Source organism: Phoenix dactylifera, chromosome 6 (genome assembly GCF_051530095.1).
Source record: "Phoenix dactylifera cultivar Ajwa chromosome 6, Ajwa_hap1_PhDact_Kaust_v1.1, whole genome shotgun sequence".
NCBI lineage: Eukaryota > Viridiplantae > Streptophyta > Magnoliopsida > Arecales > Arecaceae > Phoenix > Phoenix dactylifera.
Window position 1 is genome coordinate 31,753,105 of NC_143195.1, and position 25,598 is coordinate 31,778,702.

General features: G+C 50.9%; 1 protein-coding gene and 2 pseudogenes across 4 annotated transcripts; all 3 read left to right on the plus strand.

The window, feature by feature from the left end:
• The first annotated feature begins 176 nt into the window (after nt 1-176).
• LOC103711155 (pentatricopeptide repeat-containing protein At1g08070, chloroplastic pseudogene) lies at nt 177-4,758 on the plus strand (annotated as a pseudogene). 2 transcript variants are annotated; one of them, XR_015988087.1, is made up of 4 exons: nt 177-260; nt 393-2,520; nt 3,075-3,213; nt 3,588-4,758. The product of XR_015988087.1 is annotated as a pentatricopeptide repeat-containing protein At1g08070, chloroplastic pseudogene, transcript variant X2 (transcript). The 2 variants fall into 2 exon arrangements; XR_015988086.1 differs by lacking the exon at nt 177-260 and having other exon boundaries at nt 267-2,520.
• Nucleotides 4,759-9,107: 4,349 nt separating this feature from the next.
• Nucleotides 9,108-11,503, plus strand: LOC148703221 (uncharacterized). 2 transcript variants are annotated; one of them, XM_089924030.1, is made up of 3 exons: nt 9,108-9,893; nt 9,985-10,511; nt 10,596-11,503. In XM_089924030.1, the coding sequence occupies exons 1-3, from the start codon at nt 9,236-9,238 to the stop codon at nt 11,364-11,366; spliced, it is 1,956 nt and encodes a 651-aa protein (XP_089780156.1). In that variant the 5' UTR covers nt 9,108-9,235; the 3' UTR covers nt 11,367-11,503. The 2 variants fall into 2 exon arrangements, with proteins under 2 accessions (XP_089780156.1, XP_088579792.1); XM_088723666.2 differs by having other exon boundaries at nt 9,985-11,503.
• Nucleotides 11,504-23,325: 11,822 nt separating this feature from the next.
• On the plus strand, nt 23,326-24,563 carry LOC103711131 (arogenate dehydratase 3, chloroplastic pseudogene; annotated as a pseudogene).
• Nucleotides 24,564-25,598: the final 1,035 nt, after the last annotated feature.

The window sequence follows — 25,598 nt, forward strand, 5'->3', positions numbered from 1 at the left end:
TCGGACTTTTGGGTTCACAATGTTGTTTCAGGCTCGATAAACCTGGGCTATAGCCCTGTTTGAGGCACAACGCTAAATTCTGGCCCCTTGCCCCTCATTTCTCCGCTAACCACTGGGCCCAAATCCGGATTCAGGCCAAGACCCATCTAGATCACGACAAGGCGTTGAAGCCCGTGAGCTGTCGTGCCCATTGACTCTTGACTCTAGACGCCGGTCCCCTTCATGCCGTCTCATGTCTCAACCTTGCTGCTCGCTTCTCGGTGATCCTCTACCCTCCCGCTCACACCTGCTCATTTGAAATTTTTTTAGAATTTTGTAATTTCTTTCGATCCATGGAACCAAAACTCGCACTCAAGCTTCTTCCGATCTTTTAAATCTCGATCCTTAACCAGATCGCCGCTCATGGTGTAATGATCCCATCGTCGCTATGGATCAAATACCTCCCCAAGGACTGGCTGGCGAAGCATTGCACTTCCATCCCCAAATGCAAGCAAGCCCACGCCGTCCTCCTCCGCGCCGCCTTCTTCCACCACAACCACTTCGCCAGCAAGCTCCTCTCTTTCCTCGCTGTCTCCCCCTCCGGCGACCTCAACTACGCCCGGAAAATCTTCTCCCAGTTAGACAGCCCGGATGTCTTCATATGGAACACAATGATCCGAGGCCACGCCAGAGGCCCCAACCCTTCCGATGCCCTGTCCTTCTTCGACCTCATGGTCCATTCCGGCGTCGGGACCGATCACCACACATACCCATTTGTGCTCACAGCCTGCGCTCGCTTGCAAGCTCCCCGGCTCGGCATGCGGTTTCATGGCGAGACGGTTAAAGCTGGGCTGGAGTCTGATGTGTTCGTGCTTAATTCTTTGATTCAGACGTACGCAAACTGTCGGTGTTTTGACGCTGCCCACAAGTTGTTCGACGGAAATCCCTCTCGGGATGTCGTGTCGTGGAATGTCATGATAAGAGGTTATGTTCATGGGGGCTTTTTCCAGCAGGCATTTGATTGGTTCGAGGAGATGAAAGCAAAGAACGTCGGGCCGGATGCTGTGACTGTGATAAGTTTGGTCTCTGCTTGTTCTCGACTGGGTGATTTGGAGAGAGGACGGTCGCTCCATTCGTACTCGAGTGAACTTGGTTTCTTGACAAACAACCTCAAGTTGAGCAATGCAATCCTTGATATGTATTGTAAGTGTGGAGATTTGGTATCAGCATGGAAGTTTTTCAATGATATGGATGACGGGGACTCGGTGACCTGGACTACCATGATCTCAGGTTTGGCTAACTCTGGGAGTTTTCAAGATGCTTTGGAGTTGTTTGGACTTATGCAGCGTGAGAGGGTCTGGCCGGATGAGGTGGTCCTCGTGATAGTGTTATTGGTTTGTGCTCAGTTGGGGGCTCTCGATCAAGGTAAATATGTCCACCTCCTTATAAACCGATACAAGGTGAAGCGAGACGTTGTGCTTGAGACTGCTCTTGCGGACATGTATGCAAAGTGTGGGGCCTTAGATTTTGCTCTGCAGGTCTTCGAGAAGATGAAGGAAAGGAATGTTTTCACATGGAATGCGATGATTGGTGGACTGGCAATGCATGGGCATGGGGAACGTGCATTGGAGCTTTTTGAAAGGATGTTGAATGAGAGAATCGTGCCTGATGACGTGACTTTTATAGGGCTCTTATCTGCATGCAGTCATGCAGGTTTGGTCAATGAGGGTATCAAACTTTTTAGGATGATGCAAGATGTGTACCAAATTCAGCCAAGGATGGAGCATTATGGATGCATGGTTGACTTGTTTTGTAGAGCAAGGTTGGTGCAAGATGCTCTGGCTTTTATAGAAAGCATGCCCATTAGGCCAAATGCGGTACTGTGGGCTAGTCTTATTGGAGCATGTAGGGCTCTTGGAGAGATTGAACTTGCAGAGAAGGCCAGTAAACATGTCATCGAATTGGAACCTGACTCCTGTGGCCGATACGTGATGCTGTCAAATTTGTATGCCGGCATTAGAAGGTGGGATGATGCCTTGGAGGTCAGAAACCTGATGAGAGCCAAAGGAATTGAGAAAGCTCCAGGAGCAAGTTGGATTGAGTTGAATGGAACAGTTCACCAGTTTGTTGCAGGTGACAGATCACATCTCCAAACAAACGAGATTTATATGATGGTGGAAGAAATGTGCCAACGGGTAAGGTCTGCTGGTCATGTTTCGGGTACCATGGAAGTCTTGTTTGACATAGAGGAGGAAGAGAAAGAGCATTCTCTGTTCCTACACAGCGAGAAGCTGGCTGTTGCCTTTGGCTTGATAAGCACCACTCAAGGCTCACCAATTCGAATCACTAAGAACCTTCGTGTCTGTACCGATTGTCATTCTTTCCTCAAGGCTGTTTCTGAAGTTTTTGGTAGAGAGATAGTTGCAAGGGATCGAAACCGATTTCACCATTTCAGAGAAGGCATTTGTTCATGCAAGGACTTCTGGTAGTTTTCAGGCCATCATGCAAATGGGAAACTGCTTTGGCTTCCAAGTCATACAGGTAAAATATCACAATCTTATTCGTTTATATATCCCAGTTTATCCCCATTTGTTAAAGAATGTGCTGGTGGTAAAAATTTGTAGAATGAACTGAATCTTAAATGAATAAATCAGTGCCAAATGCAAGTTCCTGATTCAAATTAATAGTGCAAGATGCAAAAATTTGGATGCTTCCTAATTGATATGAACCTAAGCTCAGGAATTGGGGAATAAACAGCTACAAAGTCGCCATTTTCTATAGAAAGATTCTGATGCTTATTAAGCTAGATTTCTCTGTCCAGTTGTTTTTACAATTTTTTATTAAGAATATTCTTCAATTGATAGTCTTGTATGCCCCATTTTAGACTGAGTGAAGGATCATGATCCATAGGGCATTTACTGTAGCTTCTGCATTTGGTCCTGGGATGGAACTCTTCTTCAACTTATTTGTTGATGTCGTGGAAGATTATAGTGTTATATGCATATCCTATATTAAGGAGGCTGCCTTCTCCATTGAGGGATTGCATCCTTTTCTCCTTTGTTTCTTCTGGCCGCTGACTCTTTTTTTTTGTTCAGATACTCTTGTTTTCTGCATTTGGGCATGCCATGGTAGTATCTCTTGCTGGCTGAAGTTCACTTTTTGATTTATTGGAAGACCATAAGGGGATTGTATGCATATCTTGAAATGAGAGACAGCTTCTCACAATGCAGGAAGGTAATGTTGGCTCCTTCCATTTCTTCTTGCTGTCTACTCTATGTGCAGTTAATGTTGTTTGTCTTCTTTGCGTTCAGTTGGGACTCATGCCACTAATAATGCTTGCTGAGTACACGTGCATTTACATAACTTATTCTAAAATTACAGCCACCCAGGAGCTCTCATCTACACTTCATACAAAGCCAACTCTCTCATCATAAGTAGACATTTTTACTCTAGCTGGGCACAGCTAAAACACGCTCCACTTTATAGACTTCTATAACATTTGGAGAATTCTTAGTATGTCAATCTACATTTTATTCTCTTGAGGAAGTTGGTTCTATTTGATGAACAAGCTTTATTGCTAATACATGGGAAGACATCTTCTCTTGCAGGGTATCTACATATCATTTCAGATGCTTCATGAGGATCGCTAGTCACGTTATGGACTATTTTGGCCGCCTCGCATAGATCTGAAGAGGATACGAGAACATGATCCATCACATTCAAGCTAAATTGCTCATCAAATTTTTTGAGGCTATAACTTTTCCATACAAGGTACCTTTTTTTTATAGGGAGGTTGTATATATACCCTTCTAAATATATAAAATTATATAAATATCCTCATAAAATTACTATTTACATGTAAATCCTTCCTCTCTTTTTTTTGCATATGTACCTGTACCATCTAATGTCGTTAAAAAATAAACAGCTTAAAACTAAAATAACTGAAATACCCTTATGGGTAGATATGTAAAAAAAATTATAAGAGAATACACGCAAATAGTAACTTTACGAAAGTATTCATGCAATTTTTCATATTTAAAAGAATATACATTTAAAAAATATATTAACAAAAATCAAAACTCGACTGGAACTTGCTAAGTCTTTTATGATTCAGTTGGATCGATGAGTTAAAAGAAGCTTGAGCTACATTGTCAATTTTTTTTTTAAAAATCATGACTCGGTCAAGTTGGAATATTAGGTAATCATTTTGGTAATGCTATTCTCCATTTGATTTTGATATAATTATCATTATTGAATCTATAACATCTATATATTCTTTATTAGTTTAAAATATTTAAGCATATCAAATTTAAATTAATTATAGATGTTTAGATTAGTAAAATATTTTTTAGTAATTTTTAAATGTTGAGTTGTTTGTTTTTTAGGCAAGAATTTCGTAAAAGTAATATGAATCATTCTATAAGAGTTAATATTAACATGAGATCATGTGACATGATAATACTAATCCTTTTTTGCCACCTTTTTTTATTAAGAATAACTGAATTATTTTACTAAATTTTAATCATTTTTATTAGAGTTTTTTTAAGTTATACCCTCTTAAATATGCGTAATGACATGAATATTCTTGCAAAATTGCTATTTGTATGTATATCCTTGTAAAGTTTTCTTTTTGTACATCTATTTGAAGGGTATTTCATTTATTTTAAATTTAAATTATTTATTTTTTAATGGCGTTAGATGGTATGGGTACATACATAAAAAAGAAAGAAAAAGAAGAGCATACACACAAAATAAGTATTTTATGAGGATATACATGCAAATAGTAATCTTACGAGGGTATTCATACAATTTTGTATATTTTGGAGAGTATACATGCAAAATCTTTTTTTTAATTGAGTAATTTTTTGGCGTATGTCGTACCCTTGTTAATGTAGGGTTTCGATGAGTTTGGATCTTGAAATGGCCAGTCAAAGTTTTTTTTTTTGTGGGGGGGGGGGGGGGGGGATATTTTCTAATTCATGAGCAATTAGACGATGTTATAGAAGGCAAAGTCAATGTATGAGTCGCAATCTAGCACTGCAAAGATTTTAGTTTTTTCAGCTGTTTGGTTTCCAAGCAATGACTCTTTGGCTATACAAAATAAAACAAACCTAAGGCTCTAAGCACTGATGACCAAGCAATTAAGTTGAACTTTATTGGTTAAGATCTCGTGACATTCTAAGAACACAACTAATAGTTGCATGACCCTGGTAGACCTGGGCAAAGTTAGCATAGCCTGCCTGACCCGTCTTAGCCCAGCTAGCTTTTTCGGGCTTGGGCTAGGATTGTTGGCATGTCAGCGTAGACCTCAAATCTTCAAGCCTGATTAAATTTGGGCCGAAAGTTAAAACGGGAGAAGTGTCAAATTATATCCATTTTGAGGAGCCTCTTTTTGCATCATCTGACGTGCTGTTGATGGTGATAAATGTAGAGATGGATGACATTCTTCTTCTGTAAGTGATACTTGGTGCCCTTCTAACTTTTTAGTGGTACCTATTTTGTCTCTGAGTGCAGCTTGGTTTGGGGTTACCCAAACTCATTTACTTCACCCGACTTGCGGCATGGCTGATTTGGTCGAATTTGTGTGAAAAATGTTAAGTGACCTAGAGCCGGTTAGATTTGGATTGATAACTTGGAAAGTAACACATTTCGGCTTGGTCCAAGTTTCTGTTTAAGAAGTTTTTAGTTTATCGTATAACTCTTGCAAACCTCTCTGAGCCAAAGCCAGTCAGAGTTGAAATTTCAATTATTATCTATTAAGAACCAGTTTGTCCCAAGCTGCATGATATTCGGTTTGAATCTATTGAAAACGGCTAAGTTAAGATTAGATATTTTGCTGGTGAAGTTGAGTTTGATTTACCCTTTACCTGGATCAACTAACCTGAGTTTCATTCTTAGGCCCTTGGATGTAGTAGGGTAGGCATAGCTAAAGGCTCGTTTGGTTCGCGAAAAGTATTTTTCCTCATAGGAATATGATTCTTGGAAAGAAGATTCCTAGGAAGAAAATGTTTGGAAATGTACTTTTGGCATGTTTGGTTAAACATGGAAAAGTGACAGATTTCCAGAGTGCTTATGTTTGGTTGATCATCCACTTTTCTGAGAAAGTTATGTGTAATTCCTATTATACTCTTAATAAAAATTAGGTCTTTAATGCCTCTTTAATGCTGAAGGGTCTTTTTGGAAAACAAATAAAGATGGAGTGATTTCCGCCTCATGAAAAAGTAATTTTTCCATGTTTCTTATGGGAAAGATTTTTCCATGAAATGTGGGAATCATATTCCTATGGAAATACAACTCCATCTTTCTTCTTTGAAAACTCCAACCAAACAAGTGACATCTCGTTACTTTTCCGTTGACCATACTTTTTTCCCTCTTTTCCCACGAACCAAAGGAGCCCTAAATGAATTAAGGCCTTCAATGTATTCATCAAGAATTCAGTGATTTTCTAGCATAATTGATACTTGTCTTCTACGTGTGGAATAAAATACTATGGTAATTATTACATATGTTATGGGCATTATGGTAAATCTTGCTTTCAGGTTTTTATTGAGAAAGAAAAATACTTGAAAGAATTCATAAGAAATACACTTTTCTCTCATAAAAAATATCTTCAAACTAAAGATACACCATGCTTATTAGATCAATGAAAAACTAGAAATTGCAAGCATAATAAAGATTATGCATACATTTTTCTCAAAAATGTATAAGTTAGCAGGGACTTCCCATCTTTTTCTCATAATAATTATCTCCAACCTAATATTTGTTATCTAGGGTTCGTCCTCTTTTCGATAATTAGAATTTTAAGAAAAAGAAAGATAATTCGGTCATAATTCTCGGTTACATCTGAAGGAAAATAAAACATAGTTTCATAGTGCCATCATAATTCAGTCTCTAGAGTTCCTCTGATAAAACTTGAAATGATCTAGGAAAATTTGGATTCCAAAATTGTGAAATTCGTGGGGTCAGACTACTTCTGCAGCGGCCGCCGTATTCAATCCAACCATAAGCCGCTTCTGGCTTGGTGTCGCTTGCGGTTCTTTTTTAGCAATTCCCCTTTATTAGTAAGCGAGTTTCACGTGCTAAGAACTTCGATTTGATTGATGGAATCGTGAATAGCTTTGTTTATCCCATTTCAACGACAAGACTGGCCCACGCACATGGATCGTGGCCCAAGGTGGGCCCGTTTGGGACGTTGGGGTGTACGTTGTAGTTGGTATTGAATTCAAGAGAGGCAATCATTCGATATAAAATTATCCAAACGAAGCTCCCTTCCAGAATACCAAACCAACGTGCATTTAAATTATTCCCGTGGACGGCAAAACGAGCCGGATCCGTAGATCGACTTATCACTTTGGAGTTATCCCAGCTTCCAAAGGACTTGGAATCCATTAGCTTACGCTTCACGCGCGAGACCCGGCTCACGCGGTGGGTGGATTCGATCATTCCGTAGAAGCCCCGCAAAGAAAAGCAATAAAACTTTTGGTTCGACCGGACTTACCCCTGAGCTGATAGACCAATTCAATTATAAAATAATATATGTTGCTGGAAATTGGACCCGGGGGCAATCTTCGGTCGAGGAGAGGGAGCGACTGTTAGTCCTCACGGCGGGGCGGCGGTCTGTCGGCGGGCGGCGTCCTGCGTCCGGGGCGATCGGAGAGAAGGAACAGCAGGTCCTCGCAGCGGGGCGGCGATCCGTTGGCTGGCGGCGTCCTCCGTCCGGGTGCCTGCACACGAACCGGTGGCCGGGTTCTCCGGCGCCGGCCCTCCGACGCTCAAGTCAGGGAGGGGGCAAATAGTGGGGAGAAGGAGATAAACAGTGATTTTTGGGTGTATGAATGTTCCAATCCCCTCTTGAGAGGCCAAGGCTCCCTTTTATATGCGGAGGTCGGTTTACCTGCGATGTAACAGGGCGAGGCCGTAGTACGGCTTGGCATGTTGTTCAGGTCGGCGCTCGGTCAGGCGAATCATCGCGCTGATGTCGGCGGTATGGCCGAGATCAGAGACTTATCATAGTCGACTAGACCCTGCTGGGTCGATTTGCCGTGGAGAGCTGGGGATTCGTAGATGTCAGGAGCCATGCGCATTTATTGTGGAGTAAGTCGGAGATCCGCATTTATTATGGAGTAAGCCGGAGATCCGCATTTATTGTTGAGTGTGCCGGAAGATTACAGCGGCCATGCGCAATAAATGCCGGAGGGGTGTTAGAGTACGGTCCTCGGACATCGGGGTTTCTCTTAGGTCGGAGGTTTCGGGGTCGGTCGTCTTGTGGCCGAGCGTTCCGAGGTCGGACGCTGACTTCGGCTGTCCGGGGTCGGAGGTTGTACGGCTTCTTAGGGGCATTTATGTCATTTGGGGGGAAACTTTATTCCCCCCAACACTACCCCCCGACTTCCGAGTTCGAGCGGCTTGTGGGGCTCGGACGTGGGAAGTAAAGTCTGTCACTAAGGTTGGGGGGAAGGTCTCGCCCGCCCCCTTGTGCTTTCCGGAGCTTTCATGGTGAGATATGCGCCCTTTGGCGTCTCGAGGCTGCTTTATTCGGTGAGCTAATGATGGAGCTCGTATCATCATGCTTCTCGAATCGCCAGGATCATTTTACGGCGGATTAATGATGGGGGACCTCGAGCTCGTCGAGGCGGTGTCTCGATTCCGTAATCGACGTTTCTGGCTCATTAATGAATGTGCCGTTACGGGGTTTGAAACGGACACGCGGCGCGACCCGAGGTCGGACGCTTTCGATTTCATGTTACTGGATCATAATTCCGAAGAAGTGGAGGCCTCATCGGGGCTCCACGTGTCCCAGATCTTATTAAACGAGGGGAGCGGGGGTTACGTCCGCTCGTTCCTCAAGACGATTTGATTCTGTGGACCCATGATGAGGCCCCGAGATCCGATGGGACAACGCTTCGATTTCGTATCCGATTTATCAAACCGGAGTGAATACGGTGCCTCGGCTTCCGAGGTCGACACGTGGCGCAACTCGGTCGGGGGGATGGGAACCGACCCCGTCGATCTGGGCCGTCGGGGGGGTCTATATAAACCCCACGAGTCTGCCCTGAAGGTCTTGTTTGGCTGCCTCTTATTTTCGTCGTCTTTCCCCCCTGCTTCCTCCCTCAGCTGAATCTTGCTGGTGGTGCCCGGAGCGATTTCCGGCAATGTCCAGTAGGTTTTCTTCCTGTTTTCACTAGGGTTTCCCCTTTTCTCCTCCTCGTCAACTTCCATTTTCTACTCTTAACTTTTGCTCCACTCTTCCGTGAGAATGGGTTCCGGTCCCGAAGAGGTTGGGTCGAGTCTGTCGGAAGAGGAGCTGGAGTTAATCCGCTCCCGTTTCTTCTTCCAGCCCGGGTTTCGCCTTGAAACCGCAGGGCCGGAAGACAGGGTGACGCGGCCGCCCCCAGGTCGGATCGCGGTTTACCGCGAGACACTTTGGGCGGGCCTGCGTTTTCCCGCCCATGAGTTCGTGAGCAACTTGCTGGCCGAGTACCAGCTCGTCCCGGCGCAGTTGGCTCCGAACTCATGGAGGACCATAATCGGGTTTTTATCCCTGTGCCTCGGGCACGGGATCCCGATTTCGGTAGGCCTTTTTCGTCGGTGTTTTCTGTTAAAGAAAAACCCGGCGGACGTAGGGTGGTTGTATTTCGCCTTTCGGGGCGGTATGTCACTCTTCCGGGGCGCTCCTTCCTCGATTCACGAGTGGAAGAGGAAGTTTTTCTTTCTGGCGTCTGCGGCGCCTTGGGGGTTCGAGCCAAGGTGGGGACACCCTCGGCTGAAGGCCCTCAACAAACTCTCCGAGCCCACGGGGAGGGAGCTGAGGACCCTGGACTCTTTGCGAGCCCTCGGGAGGGGCAACGACCTGACCGAGCTCCTGCGGGAGGACGCCCTGGCGAGCGTGGGTCTGAGCTCGGCGCGCCCCGAGGGTAAGGGCGGTTGCATTATTCTATTTATTTATTTCTTGTTCTCCGTCTTTACGGTCACGGGTCTGACTCTTAACAAAATTCTTGATTTCAGATATTCCACGCATGCCGACCAGCAACACATCACTTTTCTCTCGCCTGAGGAGGCGAGAGGCCGAGGCCGGGGGTGCTGCGCCCCAGCCTCGGAAGAGGGCGAGGACGGACGGCGCTTCTTCGTCGGCCGGGACGAGTGGCCCCGAGGCGGGGGCCCCTGCAGCCGACCCGAGGCGGGAGCGGGTTGTTGGTGATGCGGGCCCGTCGGCCCCTCCTTGCCCTACCCCCCTTTCCCAGCGGGGGGAGCCGTCCGTGGTCCGGCCGCAGCAGCCAGGACCCGGGCTTACCCGAGGCACCGAGGCGAGCGGCTCCGGGACCTCGGGTTCGATCGTGCCGAGCTCTTCCCGGGCTTTCCGAGAAGAGTCGGTCGAGCCGGATTCTTCTATTCCCGAGGGGCGCTCGGCCTTTCAAGATGCCGAGGTCGCACGCTCCATGTTGCGGCGTGCGGTGCTTCCAGCGGACCGGGCCGTGTTCCGGGGTATTTCGCTGGAGGAGGTCGTCGGCAGTGCTTACTGCAACACCGCCCGGGTAAGCTTCCTTCTTAATTTCCCCGAGTTTTTGGCGTACATATGTGCTTTTCAACTCACAATACCCTCGTTTCTTTCTTTTCAGCATATTCTCGAGCTCGACACCATGGCGTTCATCGCCCATGGGTATCGGGAAGAAGTTCAACAGCTCAGCCAGCGACTGGAGCCGGCCAAGAAAAGAGTCGCCGAGCTGGAGGCGGCGTTGGCCGCGGCCGAGGCTCGGTGGACAGCCACCGAGGCTGAGCGCCTTGCCATGGTGGGGGCGCTCGAGGAGGAGAAGGCGGCTCATGCCCTGACCAGGGCAACCATGCGCGGCACGGAGGCGCGCTTAGGGGAGGTCCAGGCCAGGGTCGCGGCCCTCGAGTATGAGGAGGGGGTCTTGCGCCTCCGACTCGGGCAACTTGAGGCCCGGGAGAGGAGGGCCCTCGAACGAGCCGAGCATGCTGTGGAACTCTTCAAAGAGTCGCAAGAGTTCCGCGACATGTTGGAGGAGGAGACGGTCGACGGTTTCCTTCGAGGCTTCGAGAACTTCCGGGAGCAGGTGCGCCGGTACTGCCCTCAGTACGACTTCTCGACGGTCCGTCCGAGGGAGGACCGAGGCTGGGGGTCCGACGTGCAAGCCCTTCCTGCCATCCTGACGTCCGAGGCGGGAATATACGAGCAGGACCCCGCCGAGCCTTCGACGGGGGTAGCCGAGGCGGACGGTGTCATGGAGGCGGCTCCGGCAGCCGAGATCGACGCTGTCCCGGAGGCGGCGCCCGAAGCTCCTGCTCCCGGCCCCGAGCCTGTTCCGGAGGAAGATCATGAGGTCATCAATGTGCCGGATGACCCCCCGGATGTGGCTCCCGCCGCTTAGGACTTAAGCATATTTTTCTTTTCTTTTTCATTGTATCCGGGGTCGGCCCTTGAGTGGCCGACTTCCAATTTTGTAATTGGCCTTCCGGCCCTTTGTTAATGAAGAAATGTTTTTGTCATTCTGTGTTCATCTTTCCCTCTGTTGTCGTGGATGAGGCTAGAACCTTAGCTAACCGCCTCGACGACCTCTAACTTCGTATTTTAATCTTTGGGCTGCTTAACGAAGCTGCCCTTTTCCCTGGCTATATCTTAGCCTTCTCGGATTCCAGTCGTCTCGACCAAAGGGAGCTCCGAGCTTAGGTTTCTAGAAAATTTCTCTAAGTCCTATAACTCGGATCTTAGAGTCGTGGGAGTTGCCACGTTTGGCCTTTAGGAAAATCTTAAGGCACCGAGGTCGGGCCTTAGCCCTTCAAGTGGGACCGGAATAGGTCTATTCGTGCCGCTATTCGGGGAGTTTAATCGGGTTTCCGAACTCAACTCCGAATCTCTCATAGGGAGCGCGGGCTAATAAACAAGTTATTGCCGAAGGTTTTCATAGTTATCGTTCTCGGACCCTGCCGAGATTTCGGTGAACAAGGCTGGGATTCCCAAAGATTGCCTTGGTACCTGTGCTTGGCTGGTACATTCGTGGCCGGGACCACTTTCTCAGCTGGACGTCGGAGTTTACTTAGAAGAGCCGAGTTGGGCCCTACTTTATGAAGCCTTAGTACGGATTGCGGAGACTTGACGAACAGAGCAGGCATGATGAAGTTGGGAGGTCGGTCTTAAGCCGACCCAGCGAAGAAGCCCGGCTTTGGGGCAAAATAAGACTCCAACATTGGACGAGATCCCGCTCGGCAATATGTAGATAAAATTTGACAAGGAGGGCGTCTAGTTGGGTGTACCTCTTGCATTCTCGGGGTCATGCTTCGCATGGTGGAGTAGGTCGCTTCCCTTCCTCGTCGACCTCCGGAGTCATTTTTGACTTGTAAAAGGGGCTCGGGCTTCCCATGGACCCGGCGACTCCTGCCGGAGTTGGGAGGATCTGGGGAGGCTCTGTTGATTTGTAGCCCTTTTTGAGATCGAGGGGGCTTAAGACCCTATGGTCGGACCTCGGAGCGCTTCAACCTTGGTCGAGGGATCTCACGTCAGGTCGGCGGGTTCGTGGACGCTTTGCTGACCTGTGATACCTCCCGAGGTTGAGGGAGTCTGGTTCTCTACGGTCGACCCTCGGGGCATCCCGACCTTAGTCGAGGGATCGTTCGTCAGGTCAGCTGGTCTGGGCACGCTCTACCGACCGGCGACGCTTCCCGAGGTCGAGGGAGTCTGGTTCTCTACGGTCGACCCTCGGAGCATCCCGACCTTAGTCGAGGGATCGTTCGTCAGGTCAGTTGGTCTGGGCACGCTCTACCGACCGGCGACGCTTCCCGAGGTCGAGGGAGTCTGGTTCTCTACGGTCGACCCTCGGGGCATCCCGACCTTAGTCGAGGGATCGCTCGCTTCGGGGATCGGAGATCGTCGACCGCTCCCGGGGGTCCACTTTGTGGCGCCCCGGGAGGAGCCACCCTTTCCACCCCTCACGGCGCCTTCCCGAGGTCGAGGGAGTCTGGTTCTCTACGGTCGACCCTCGGGGCATCCCGACCTTAGTCGAGGGATCGTTCGTCAGGTCGGCTGGTCTGGGCACGCTCTACCGACCGGCGACGCTTCCCGAGGTCGAGGGAGTCTGGTTCTCTACGGTCGACCCTCGGGGCATCCCGACCTTAGTCGAGGGATCGCTCGCTTCGGGGATCGGGGATCGTCGACCGCTCCCGGGGGTCCACTTTGTGGCGCCCCGGGTGGAGCCACCCTTTCCACCCCTCACGGCGCCTTCCCGAGGTCGAGGGAGTCTGGTTCTCTACGGTCGACCCTCGGGGCATCCCGACCTTAGTCGAGGGATCGTTCGTCAGGTCGGCTGGTCTGGGCACGCTCTACCGACCGGCGACGCTTCTCGAGGTCGAGGGAGTCTGGTTCTCTACGGTCGACCCTCGGGGTATCCCGACCTTAGTCGAGGGATCGCTCGCTTCGGGGATCGGGGATCGTCGACCGCTCCCGGGGGTCCACTTTGTGGCGCCCCGGGTGGAGCCACCCTTTCCACCCCTCACGACGCCTTCCCGAGGTCGAGGGAGTCTGGTTCTCTACGGTCGACCCTCGGGGCATCCCGACCTTAGTCGAGGAATCGTTCGTCAGGTCGGCTGGTCTGGGCACGCTCTACCGACCGGCGACGCTTCCCGAGGTCGAGGGAGTCTGGTTCTCTACGGTCGACCCTCGGGGCATCCCGACCTTAGTCGAGGGATCGCTCGCTTCGGGGATCGGGGATCGTCGACCGCTCCCGGGGGTCCACTTTGTGGCGCCCCGGGTGGAGCCACCCTTTCCACCCCTCACGGCGCCTTCCCGAGGTCGAGGGAGTCTGGTTCTCTACGGTCGACCCTCGGGGCATCCCGACCTTAGTCGAGGGATCGTTCGTCAGGTCGGCTGGTCTGGGCACGCTCTACCGACCGGCGACGCTTCCCGAGGTCGAGGGAGTCTGGTTCTCTACGGTCGACCCTCGGGGCATCCCGACCTTAGTCGAGGGATCGCTCGCTTCGGGGATCGGGGATCGTCGACCGCTCCCGGGGGTCCACTTTGTGGCGCCCCGGGTGGAGCCACCCTTTCCACCCCTCACGGCGCCTTTCCGAGGTCGAGGGAGTCTGGTTCTCTACGGTCGACCCTCGGGGCATCCCGACCTTAGTCGAGGAGGCGCTACGGGGGGCCGCGAAGGTACTACCCCGTTGTTGGTGTTGAGCGCCACGGGGGACTGCGAAGGTACTACCCCGTCTTCCCGAAGTGTCGAGGGGTCTGGGCACGCACTGTCGACACTCGGGGCATCTCGACCTTAGTCGAGGAATCTTGCACCAGTCGACGTTTCACCGTCCTGCGATTCTTTCCGAGGTCGAGGGAGTTTGGGACTCTACGGTCGAGCCTCGAGGCATCCCGATTTTGGCCGGGGAATCTGAGGATCACAGACGACCCAATATTAGAAGAGGATTACAGTCATCAAAATGAGAGAAATATTTGTAGAAAAAGGAGCTGAGTCCATTATCCTGATTATCTTGAACCCCTTGGGGTTTCACTGGTAGTACATCCGTAAATTCTCGGAGTTCCAGCTTCGTAGGATCAGAGTCCCTTCCAGGGACTTCAATTTGTACGCCCCTGGCCGTTGTACCCGGGCGATTTGATACGGTCCTTCCCAGTTTGGGGCGAGCTTTTCTTGCTCGGTTGGTTGAGAAGCCTCGGCTTTCCTGAGGACGAGGTCCCCTACTTTGAAGAGCTTGGGCTTAACTCTGGAGTTGTAGTATTGGGCCGTTCGCTGTTGATATCTCGCCATGCGCACCCGGGCGACCTCTCTTGTCTCTTCGACGAGGTCCAAATTGCTCCTGAGCTGGGAGGAATTGGTATCGGGGTCGTAATGCTCCACCCTCGGAGAAGGCAAGCCGATCTCCAATGGGATGACGGCCTCAGTGCCGTATCCTAGGTTGAAGGGGGTCTCTCCCGTGGGCAGTCGGAACGTGGTCCGGTACGCCCAAAGGACATTGTACAAGTCCTCGACCCACTGTCCTTTGGATCGATCAAGCCTAGCTTTGAGTCCCTGCAAAATAGTTCGGTTAGTTACCTCAGTTTCCCCGTTTATCTGGGGATGGGCAACCGAGGTGAAGCGATGATCAATGCCGAGCTCAGAGCAAAACTCCCTGAAATGAACATTGTCAAATTATCGACCATTGTCAGATATAAGGATACGGGGTAGTCCGAATCGGCAGATTATAGACTTCCACACGAAGTCCCGCATCTTTTGCTCGGTGATCCGGGCAACAGGTTCGGCCTCGACCCCATTTGGTGAAGTAGTCGATGGAGACGACCAGGAACTTTCTCTGTCCGGTGGCCAGGGAAAAGGGCCCCAGGATGTCGATCCCCCATTGGACAAACGGACAGGGGGCGATGATGGAGGTCAGCAGAGCTGAAGGTCGGCGCTGGATATTGGCGTTTCGTTGGCACCGATCGCACTTGCGGACGAAATCTGTTGCGTCCTTCTGAAGTGTGGGCCAGTAGTATCCCTGCCGCAGGATCTTATGGGCCAAGGCTCGACCCCCCAGGTGATTTCCGCAGATTCCTTCATGGACCTCTCGGAGGGCGTAGTCCGCCTCGGAGGGGCGGAGGCATCTGAGAAGGGGAGAAGTAAATGATTGTCGATAGAGTTTATTCTCGTACAAGACATACCGGGGAGCCTGGCGCTTGATTCGGCGAGCCTCCGTCTCGTCATGAGGTAGAGTTCCGTCCTGAAGATAGCAGACGAGCCCGTCGATCCAGCTTGGCTCGGAGTCGATGCACATAGTGGGCTCGGGTTCCTCCGTGCTGGGGACCCGAAGATACTCGAGCGCTGTTTCCTTGGGAAGCTCGCTCATGCGGGAGGTGGCCAGTTTGGATAGCTGGTCTGCCCTGAGGTTTTCCGCTCTGGGAATATACTGAATATTGAAAGAATTCAGGGCAGATGTGAGTTCCCGCACCTTTTGGAGATACTTTTGCATGGATGGCTCTTTAGCTTCAAAATCTCCTTGGACCTGGTTCACCACCAGCTGGGAGTCGCTGAAGGCCGTCAGGTCTCCCACTTTTAGTTCTTTCGCCAGCTTGAGCCCGGCGATGAGAGCCTCATACTCGGCCTCATTGTTCGAGGCCGGGAACTCGAGGCGCAGAGCTTGCTCGGCCACCACTCCATCTGGACTGGTGAGGATAAGTCCGGCCCCGCTGCCCCCCGGGGTCGAAGACCCATCCGAGTGCAGGACCCATGGCTGCTTCGGGGTCTCCTCCACGGACTCAGATGGCGGCTCGGGGTCGTCTGGAAGGGTGCACTCCACGATGAAGTCGGCGAGTATCTGAGCTTTGACAGCCGGCCTGGGCCGATATTCTAGGTCGAATTCCCCGAGCTCGACCGCCCATTTGGCGATCCTCCCCGCACGATCCGACCTCTGCAATATCTGCTTCATAGGCTGGTCGGTTAATATAGCTATCGTGTGGGCTTGGAAGTAAGGCCTGAGTCTCCGAGCCGAGATGATGAGAGCGAAGATGGTCTTCTCAAGTTTAGAATATCGGGTCTCAGCATCCCTGAGGACCCGGCTGGTGTAATAGACCGGCTTTTGGAGCTTGTCTTCTTCCCGGACGAGGACCGAGCTTACTGCAGCTGGGGAGACGGCCAGATATAAGTAAAGAATTTCGCCCTTCTGGGGCTTGGTGAGCAGTGGGGGAGAGGCCAGAAGGCTCCGAAGCTCTTCAAAGGCTTGCTGGCATTCTTCTGTCCACCGGAAGTCTTTCGGCCGTTTGAGGCTCTTGAAGAAGGGGAGGCAACGCTCGGCTGATCGAGAAACAATCCTTCCCAGGGCGGCTACCCGCCCCGCGAGCCGCTGCACCTCCTTAACTGTCTTTGGAGGCGACATCTCTTGCAGTGCCCGGATTTTCTCCGGGTTGGCTTCAATTCCGCGTTGGGTCACTATGAAACCCAGGAACTTGCCCGAGGTGACTCCGAACGCGCACTTCGCCGGATTGAGTTTCATTTGGTATTTTCTGAGCTTGGCGAATGTCTCGTTGAGATCGGCTATGTGGTGTTCCGCCGCTTGGCTCTTTACCAGCATGTCGTCCACATAGACTTCCATGTTCCGGCCGATCTGGTCTTTAAAGATTTGGCTGACCAGTCTCTGATAGGTGGCCCCAGCGTTTTTCAGGCCAAAGGGCATCACCTTGTAGCAGTAGGTGCCCTTGTCGGTGATGAAGGCCGTCTTCTCCTCGTCTTCTGGCGCCATTCGGATTTGGTTGTATCCTGAAAAGGCGTCCATAAAAGTTAGCAGTTGGTGTCCTGAAGTGGAGTCGACGAGCTGGTCGATGCTCGGGAGAGGGAAGCTGTCTTTTGGGCAGGCCTTGTTCAGGTCGGTGTAGTCCACGCACATACGCCATTTTTCGTTGGCCTTCTTTACGAGGACTACGTTGGCGAGCCAATCCGGGTAGGAGACCTCCCGGATGAAGCCGGCTCCGAGGAGTTTGTCCACCTCCTCGGCCGCAGCTCGTTGTCGCTCAGGGGCGGAGCCTCTTTTCTTCTGCTTTACGGGCCTGCTGGTTGGCCTCACCTGGAGTCGGTGGACCATGACCTCGGGGTCAATTCCTGGCACGTCCGCAGGCGACCAGGCGAAGACGTCAGCGTTGTCCCGCAGGAAGCTGACGAGGCGATTCCTCTCATGGGCGCCGAGGCCGGAGCCAACCTGCACGGTTAGCTCGGGAAAATTTTCTTGTAGTGGGATTTGAATAAGGAGCTCACCGGGCTCTACTTGCTTCTTCCAGAGGGTGTCCCTCGCATCGAGGGTTTCTATGGGCAGTGAAGGGCCCATCGGGCGGTCTGGTGCCTCGGCTGGTTGCTTTACTGTGTGGGCCGCCATGTAGCATTGCTTGGCGACCAGTTGGTCTCCGCGGACCTCGCCCACTCCTTGGCCGGTGGGGAACCGCATGAGCAAATGGCGAGTTGAAACCACGGCTCGAAGGGCGTTTAACCCTGGGCGCCCAAGGATGGCGTTGTAGACCGAGGGCAGACGGACCACCAGGAAGTCCATCCTCACAGTGCTCTCCCGGGGGGCGAGGCCAACTGTGACAAGGAAGCTAGCCTCACCTTCAACCGGAACCGCATCTCCGGTAAACCCGACCAGCGGGGCATTGATTCTCCGGAGGTGTCCTTCTGTCAACCCCATTTTTTGGTAGGCATGGTAGTACAAAATGTTGGCTGAGCTTCCATTGTCAACTAGGACACGCTTTACATCAAACCTATTTACAATCATTGAGATGACCACAGCGTCATCGTGAGGGGTCTCGACCCCTTCTAAGTCCTCGTCCGAGAACGAGATGACTTCATCAGTGCGTGGGCGCTTCGGGGGTGCTCCCTGGGCGGCTGTTCCTGCCGAGGTCCGCCCAATCATGTTGATGGTGCCGGCGATAGGCCTGTTGCCGCCAGGATTTTCGGTTGGTGCGACATTCTCCGCCGGCCTCCTTTCCTCATGTCGGTTCCTCACGAACCGGTTCAGTACTCCCCGTCTGATGAGCGCTTCTATCTCGTCCCGGAGTTGGAAGCAGTCCTCCGTGTCGTGCCCGCGATCTCGGTGGAAGCGGCAGTACTTCCTGGAGTTTCGGAGAAATCCCGTGTCTCGCATAGGAGGCGGGGGTCGGAAGAAGTCCCGACCCTCAATTTCCATCAGGATCTCGGCCCGAGGAGCATTGACGGGTGTATAGTTCTCGTACCTCGCCTGGTACGTCCGGGGCCGTGGTGGAGACCTCGGACGAGGAGGTGTCCTCTGCTGAGGTCGCCCCTGCTGACGGGGCGGGCTCCTCAGTCTGGGGAGATTCTTCTCTCGGCGGGGAGACCGGCTCCTTTGTCGACCGCGCTCCTCGCGGCGCTTCTTCCGCTTCTTCGAGGTGGGCTCGATTGCCCCCCGCCTGGAGGCGACTGCCTCCTCGGCCTTGGCGTACTTCCGGGCTCGGGCCAGCATTTCGGTGAAGTCGGCCGGAAAGCTCTTCTTGATGGAGAAGAGGAATCGGTAGGAGCGGACCCCAGTCTTCAGAGCCGACATGGCTATCGACTGGTCTAGCTCGCGAACCTCCCATGTGGCGGCGGTAAAGCGGTCCAGGTACTCTTTGAGGGACTCCCCCTCTTTCTGCTTGATGTCCAGGAGGGAGTCTGATGTCCGTCGCTAGCGCCGGCTGGCAGCAAAGTTGGTGGCGAACTGCCTGCCGAGCTGCTCAAAAGAGGACACCGTGTTCGGCTTCAGACCAGAGAACCAAAGCCGAGCGGTCCCTCGGAGGGTTGCTAGGAAGGCCTTGCAGAGTATGGCCTCCGAGGACCCTTGTAGGGCCATGAGGGCCCGATAACTCTCCAAGTGGTCGAGGGGGTCGGTGATTCCGCTGTAGGGCTCCACCTGGGGCATTTTGAACCTTGCGGGACTGGCTCGTCCTCGATCTGGCGGGAGAAGGGGGACTTGGTAGTGAACTCAAAGTCCCCTTCCTGTCTTGCCTTCTTGCTGTGGAGTGCCGCAATCTGGCGCTCCAGATGCTCGACTTTTCGGTCGAGCTCCCCCACCCGTGGGATTGTCGCTGTGGTATGCGCCAGCTCACGGTGATCCGGGGCTGACTCCGCCTCAGAAAGTTGGGGTCTCCGGTCGAAACCTTCTCCCGGTAACTCTCTCCGGGGAGAAGCTCGTTCTCCATTGTTGGCTCTGGAGGAGCCACGCAAATTTTGGCTGGGGAGAACCGGGCCGTTGGGGAGACACTCCGGCGGGGCCTGGGCCTGCGAGGGAAGTGCCGGTAAAGCCTCCACGCGCCGCAGGCCCTGAACGGCGGCGGCCAGGGCCTGGACTTGCTGTGCCAGGGCATTGAACTGTTCCGGCTGGACCTGAGGAGCTGGGTCAGCCGGAGTTGGAGAATTCTGGACGGAGTGTCCAGGACTTTGCGGGGGACGCCGGGAGACGTTAGAGGCTCCCTTACTTCTCAACTTCATGACTGCTACTCGGGCCCTTCCTCTAGCGCCAACTGTTGCTGGAAATTGGACCCGGGGGCAATCTTCGGTCGAGGAGAGGGAGCGACTGTTAGTCCTCACGGCGGGGCGGCGGTCTGTCGGCGGGCGGCGTCCTGCGTCCGGGGCGATCGGAGAGAAGGAACAGCAGGTCCTCGCAGCGGGGCGGCGATCCGTTGGCTGGCGGCGTCCTCCGTCCGGGTGCCTGCACACAAATCGGTGGCCGGGTTCTCCGGCGCCGGCCCTCCGACGCTCAAGTCAGGGAGGGGGCAAATAGTGGGGAGAAGGAGATAAACAGTGATTTTTGGGTGTATGAATGTTCCAATCCCCTCTTGAGAGGCCAAGGCTCCCTTTTATATGCGGGGGTCGGTTTACCTGCGATGTAACAGGGCGAGGCCGTAGTACGGCTTGGCATGTTGTTCAGGTCGGCGCTCGGTCAGGCGAATCATCGCGCTGATGTCGGCGGTATGGCCGAGATCAGAGACTTATCATAGTCGACTAGACCCTGCTGGGTCGATTTGCCGTGGAGAGCTGGGGATCCGTAGATGTCAGGAGCCATGCGCATTTATTGTGGAGTAAGTCGGAGATCCGCATTTATTATGGAGTAAGCCGGAGATCCGCATTTATTGTTGAGTGTGCCGGAAGATTACAGTGGCCATGCGCAATAAATGCCGGAGGGGTGTTAGAGTACGGTCCTCGGACATCGGGGTTTCTCTTAGGTCGGAGGTTTCGGGGTCGGTCGTCTTGTGGCCGAGCGTTCCGAGGTCGGACGCTGACTTCGGCTGTCCGGGGTCGGAGGTTGTACGGCTTCTTAGGGGCATTTATGTCATTTGGGGGGAACTTTATTCCCCCCAACAATATATATATAATATTATTTTTTTATTTTTATGTATGTTAAGTTATGGTCAAATTGGTTTATCATTGAGCTGATGTATTTAATTCAACTAATAATTGGTCTACCGTTGAGTTGATGGATCTGTTCGGCCAATAATTAAATGAGGTATTGCATTTTTTTTGGTCTAATTATACAATGGTGAATTAAATAGCGTAACAAGAACAATAAGGACAATCGGTTTATCATTCATATAAATGCACCCATCTAGTAGATGGCTTTCTATGTTATTCAGCAGGTAGGACATTTTGAAAGGCTAATAGGTCCGGAGGCCCCCCTAGCGACGATACGCATTATGATACGGTAGGCACAATATGATCTGGTGGCAGCCCTTTTAAAACAAAAGGAATCGGAACTTTCCACGAGTACGGATGCCTCTTCCTTTTTCCCTATAATTTAAAGTTGTTTCGAATTAACCTCTGCCTAGTTTGCCAAGTAATTAGAAATTTACGATAGAGTTAGGTCCAAAATCTTCCATTCAACATTAAACAAAAAAATGCCATCAATGGAAGAAAACACTCAAAAGACCCAAGTAAAAACGAGGTCCACAAGGAGGATTCATGACGAAGAGTACCATCGGATGCAGGCTGAATAGCTGGGATTAGAGAAGCTCTTGCTCGGATGAACGTTATCGTGTGGAAGCTTCCGTTTCTCCCATTTACCAAGTCGATGTGATGACTTCCATTCCTCAAACATCATTTCGTCAAAATCAATGTGGGCCCAACTAACAGCTGATAGCTGAACCACGATAATTGCGGTTTTTTTTACACTAAATTCCAGCATTAGTGTTTGATCTGCAAGGATGATGGAAGCATGGGACGGGGGAACAACTTGAGCAGGCGTGTGCAGCTAAACCGGTTATTTCAATTTGGTTTGGGTCAAGACTTTCTATCTTTGGTTTGGTTTCTATTTGAAAAATTTAGAACCAAGAAAATTGGTTCAATTTTGATTTGGATCAATAATATATATGCACATATAAGTTTCACTACTTCAGAACTAGTTCAGTACCTCCATTTAGGCATTTACTAACTCTAGCACAATAGTATCTCGACCAATGTTTGCAATCTTGGTATCGGATACCATATCGATAACTTATCGGTTCAGTACAGTACCATATATCTCTATGCCATAATAACTTTTTATCTATTTTCTTAATTTTTATCTTGAATACCATATCGGTATCTCAATGGTTCCAAGAACCTGACCCTAGTTGTCCTTGCTAGGTCTTTCTGCTGCACCGCTGGGCTCATGGTGGTCTGCAACATGCAGAACCTAGACGACACATGGACGAAAGCCACAGTGCTCCATTCGATGGGGGTGTGGGTGGAAGAGGTAGGCGGTGGGGAGATAGTGGTGGACATGAGCAAGGTTAGCTCCATTGAGCTGTTGTCGGATGATAAGGGAAGGATCCAAGTAGAGTTCTTCGTACTAGGTCCGCTGGTAATAAGGTTCAAGGAGCCTAAGATCCTACTGCTGAGAATGTGCAAGATTGTGGTATGGCCCGTTGATCTCAATGTCCGAGGGCTCTTGACTTGTGGGGCTATCTTTGCTATGGAGCGGGGATAGAGGGGGTTAAGCCATGCATGTGGCAATGGAAGCATATGGATATCAAAAGATATGTTTTTAGTATGTGTAAGCTGTCAATTTAGTTTACCTCTTTAGCCTATCCATCAAAAACTCGTTTAACTAGATTTGCGGGGACCAACTTTGCTTTTGTCTCTTGGGAGCCTTCATCCTTTAGTTTCTTTAAGATAAATTTCAACGGCGGTGTTGCTGAGGGACGAGGCAGCGGAGGTGTGGACTTTATTACCAGAGACCACAACGTTAGACTTATGGCCGTCGGAAGTTAGCAAATTTTCGACACTTCTGTCATTGGAGCTAAGCTTAGAGCTGTGTAGAAGGGCATCTCTTATGCGAGGCATGTCTAGGTGCGGTCAGTATTCACCTCGAAGGGGATTTGGCTACGGTGATCGAGTGGGTTCGAGGCCGGCATAGCGATGCAGGCAAGCAGTTGCTGCTCCACGACACTCGGAGACTAAAGAGAGGATGTAACTTTTTTCGAGCCGCCCATGTTTATCGGAAGGCGGAAAGTGTGGCTGACTGGGTGACCTCTTTTACAGCTCATTATTCTAGAGGGTTTCTATTGGAGAATCAAGCGACTGTTTCATTTTCTCTCAGCCAACTTTTTTCTGATTTTGTTAGCTGCACACATGCATATTTTGTGTGACCTGCTGTTGTATCTAAATTAAAAAAAAAAAAAACTCATTTAGCTAAGCTATATTCAACTTGGTAAATTGAATCAAATTTTTGAAATCGATTTTTGCATATATCTGGTTCGATTTTGATTTTGGTTCAAAGAAAACCGACTCAAGTGGTCATGTGACGCGAACCGCGCGTACCTCTAGCCCTAACCCAACAATGGGAACCGGACCAAACACCCAACACCAAGCTGCCGACTCCCGTCTTTAAAGAGTCAAAACCTCGGCACCCCCATCCCCCACCCCAAAGCCCTCCCTCCTTCCTTGCAATTGCTCCGCAAATCCCCTCTTCTCGCCCTTGCCTATGGCTTCTTCTGCTCCCCCTCTAAAATTTCCGAACTCTGTATCCTCTTCTACAAAAAAGAGAAGGAAGTTTTCAGATTTACCCTCTATTGCTCCGACCGGCAAGAATTGGAGGCCCTCCACGGTGGTCGTCGCCGGCATCAACGGCCACGCCCAGATCAACGGCTCCGGCGCCCTCCGCGTGGCCTTCCAGGGCGCCCCGGGCGCCTACAGCGAGTTCGCGGCCAAGACGGCGAGCCCGGCCTGCACCACCATCCCGTGCCGCGCGTTCGCCGACGCGATCGCCGCTGTGGAGCGCGGCCGCGCCGACCGCGCCATCCTCCCCGTGGAGAGCACCATGGAGGGCACTGCCCTCCGGAACTACGACCTCCTCCTCCGCCACGACCTCCGCATCGTCCAGGAGATCAACCTCTTCGTCCACTACTGCCTCCTCGCCATGCCCGGCGTCCGCCCTGGCGAGCTCCGCCGCGTCATCAGCCACCCCATGGCCCTCGCCCACTGCGGCCGCGCCCTCTCCCATCTCGGCCTCCGCCGCGAGCCCGTCGAGGACACTGCCGGCGCGGTCGAGATGCTCCGCTCCAACCACCTGCTCGACACCGCCGCCATCGCCAGCCCCCGCGCTGCCGTCCTGTACGGCCTCGACGTCCTCGCGCATGGCCTCCAGGACGAGTCCTGGAACGTCACCCGCTTCCTCCTCCTGTCGAAGACCCCCACCGGACCGCCCCAGGAACCCGCCGGGGCCGGGCTGAAGACGAGCCTGGTCATCGCCCACCGAGGCGGCTCCATGATGGTGCTTCTAAAAGTCCTCTCTGCGTTCTCCAAACGAAACATCAATCTCACGAAGCTGGAGGTGATCAACTCGTCGAACGAAGGGGAGGCGCCTGTGATGATACTGGACGTGAGGGGGAGGGGGTCGCTGAGGGCCTTCCCCCATGTTTTGTATGTAGATTTCGAAGGCTCCACGGAGGAGTCCAAGGTAAAGGAGGCCATCGACGAGATCTCTTCTTTCTCGGTTTTTGTTCGTATTCTTGGCTGCTACACGGCCGATACTAATGTTTATGATCTTCAATAGGATTCTGCACCCTCTTCTTTTGATCATATATTACATCACACTATGCTGTGCATCAGTTAATCAAAGTTTCCTTTGCTCGTGTGCAAGATTAGAGATCGATGTGGTTCATGAAATCCACTGATTTGCTTACCAAGCTGATATTTTTAGAATAATACTTGTAGGGAGCTCCTATAACTACTTAATTAGCATAGGGCTAGGATTCATACTTTCCTGTTATATATAGCTTGGAGAGTTTTCATGTTTCTCGTCATTGACTTCTAACGAGGGGCCATCAAAAAGTTAGAAGCGATCAAATATCTCTCTTGTTCTTCCTCAGTCCTTTTATTTCTCTCTGCATTGATTTTTCTCGAGTGTGCTGCGATAGGATATTAGGATCTTAAAACCTTGCCTCCTGTCGCTCAAGCAGAGATGGGCATGGTAATCCATTCAGCTCCCAGGTCCTCTCTTAAACTATTTTAAGTAGTTCGCTGAACTGCAACAATTTATAGTAGTTAGAGAGAAATGAAAACACATAGTTAGTGCGTTAGGTAAATGGCAGATGGCTGCTGACTGGAAGCTATGCATAAGAAGGTCAGGAATCTGGAATCAATCAAAATATTCTTCACGTGCAATTAATGTTTCTTACAAGATTCTTTTCTTGCGATGCAACTTAATGCCACCACTTTTTGTTCCCATGTTTCATATTCAGGACTAAAATTATAATGTAATGTTGGTTAAATTAAATTTGAACAGATGGAAAATGGGAGATCTCATCACATTTCATGTATCATAATTACTATAGTTAATCCTTGACCATGTATCATAATTACTTTCAAATTCCTTTTTAACCCTTTCTTCTTATACAAATGACTTGCAAGAGGGGTGTGCATGAATGTGGAGACTGTGGAACTCCGGGGGTATGTACACAGCCCTGTTATAATAGGAGAGATTCTCTATGAATAGATTTCAAGTACAGAATCATTAGGTATTGGCAACAAAACGCTCTCTCTAACAACCACACTACTGGCCATTCAGCAGCTGCCCACATGAAAGGAGCAGTTCAGCTACCAGTTAATTTTTAGAATCCAATAAAGTACATGGCCCACGAGCAAGGGCACAAAGTTAGAGGTGCCATTACCCAT

What these genes read in the sequence shown, in the direction of transcription:
- LOC148703221 (XM_088723666.2), top strand. Translation starts at nt 9,236, where the DNA reads ATGGGTTCCGGTCCCGAAGAGGTTGGGTCGAGTCTGTCGGAAGAGGAG. An exon ending in GAGCTCGGCGCGCCCCGAGG is followed by an intron (nt 9,894 to 9,984) that starts GTAAGGGCGGTT and finishes TCTTGATTTCAG; the next exon opens with ATATTCCACGCATGCCGACC.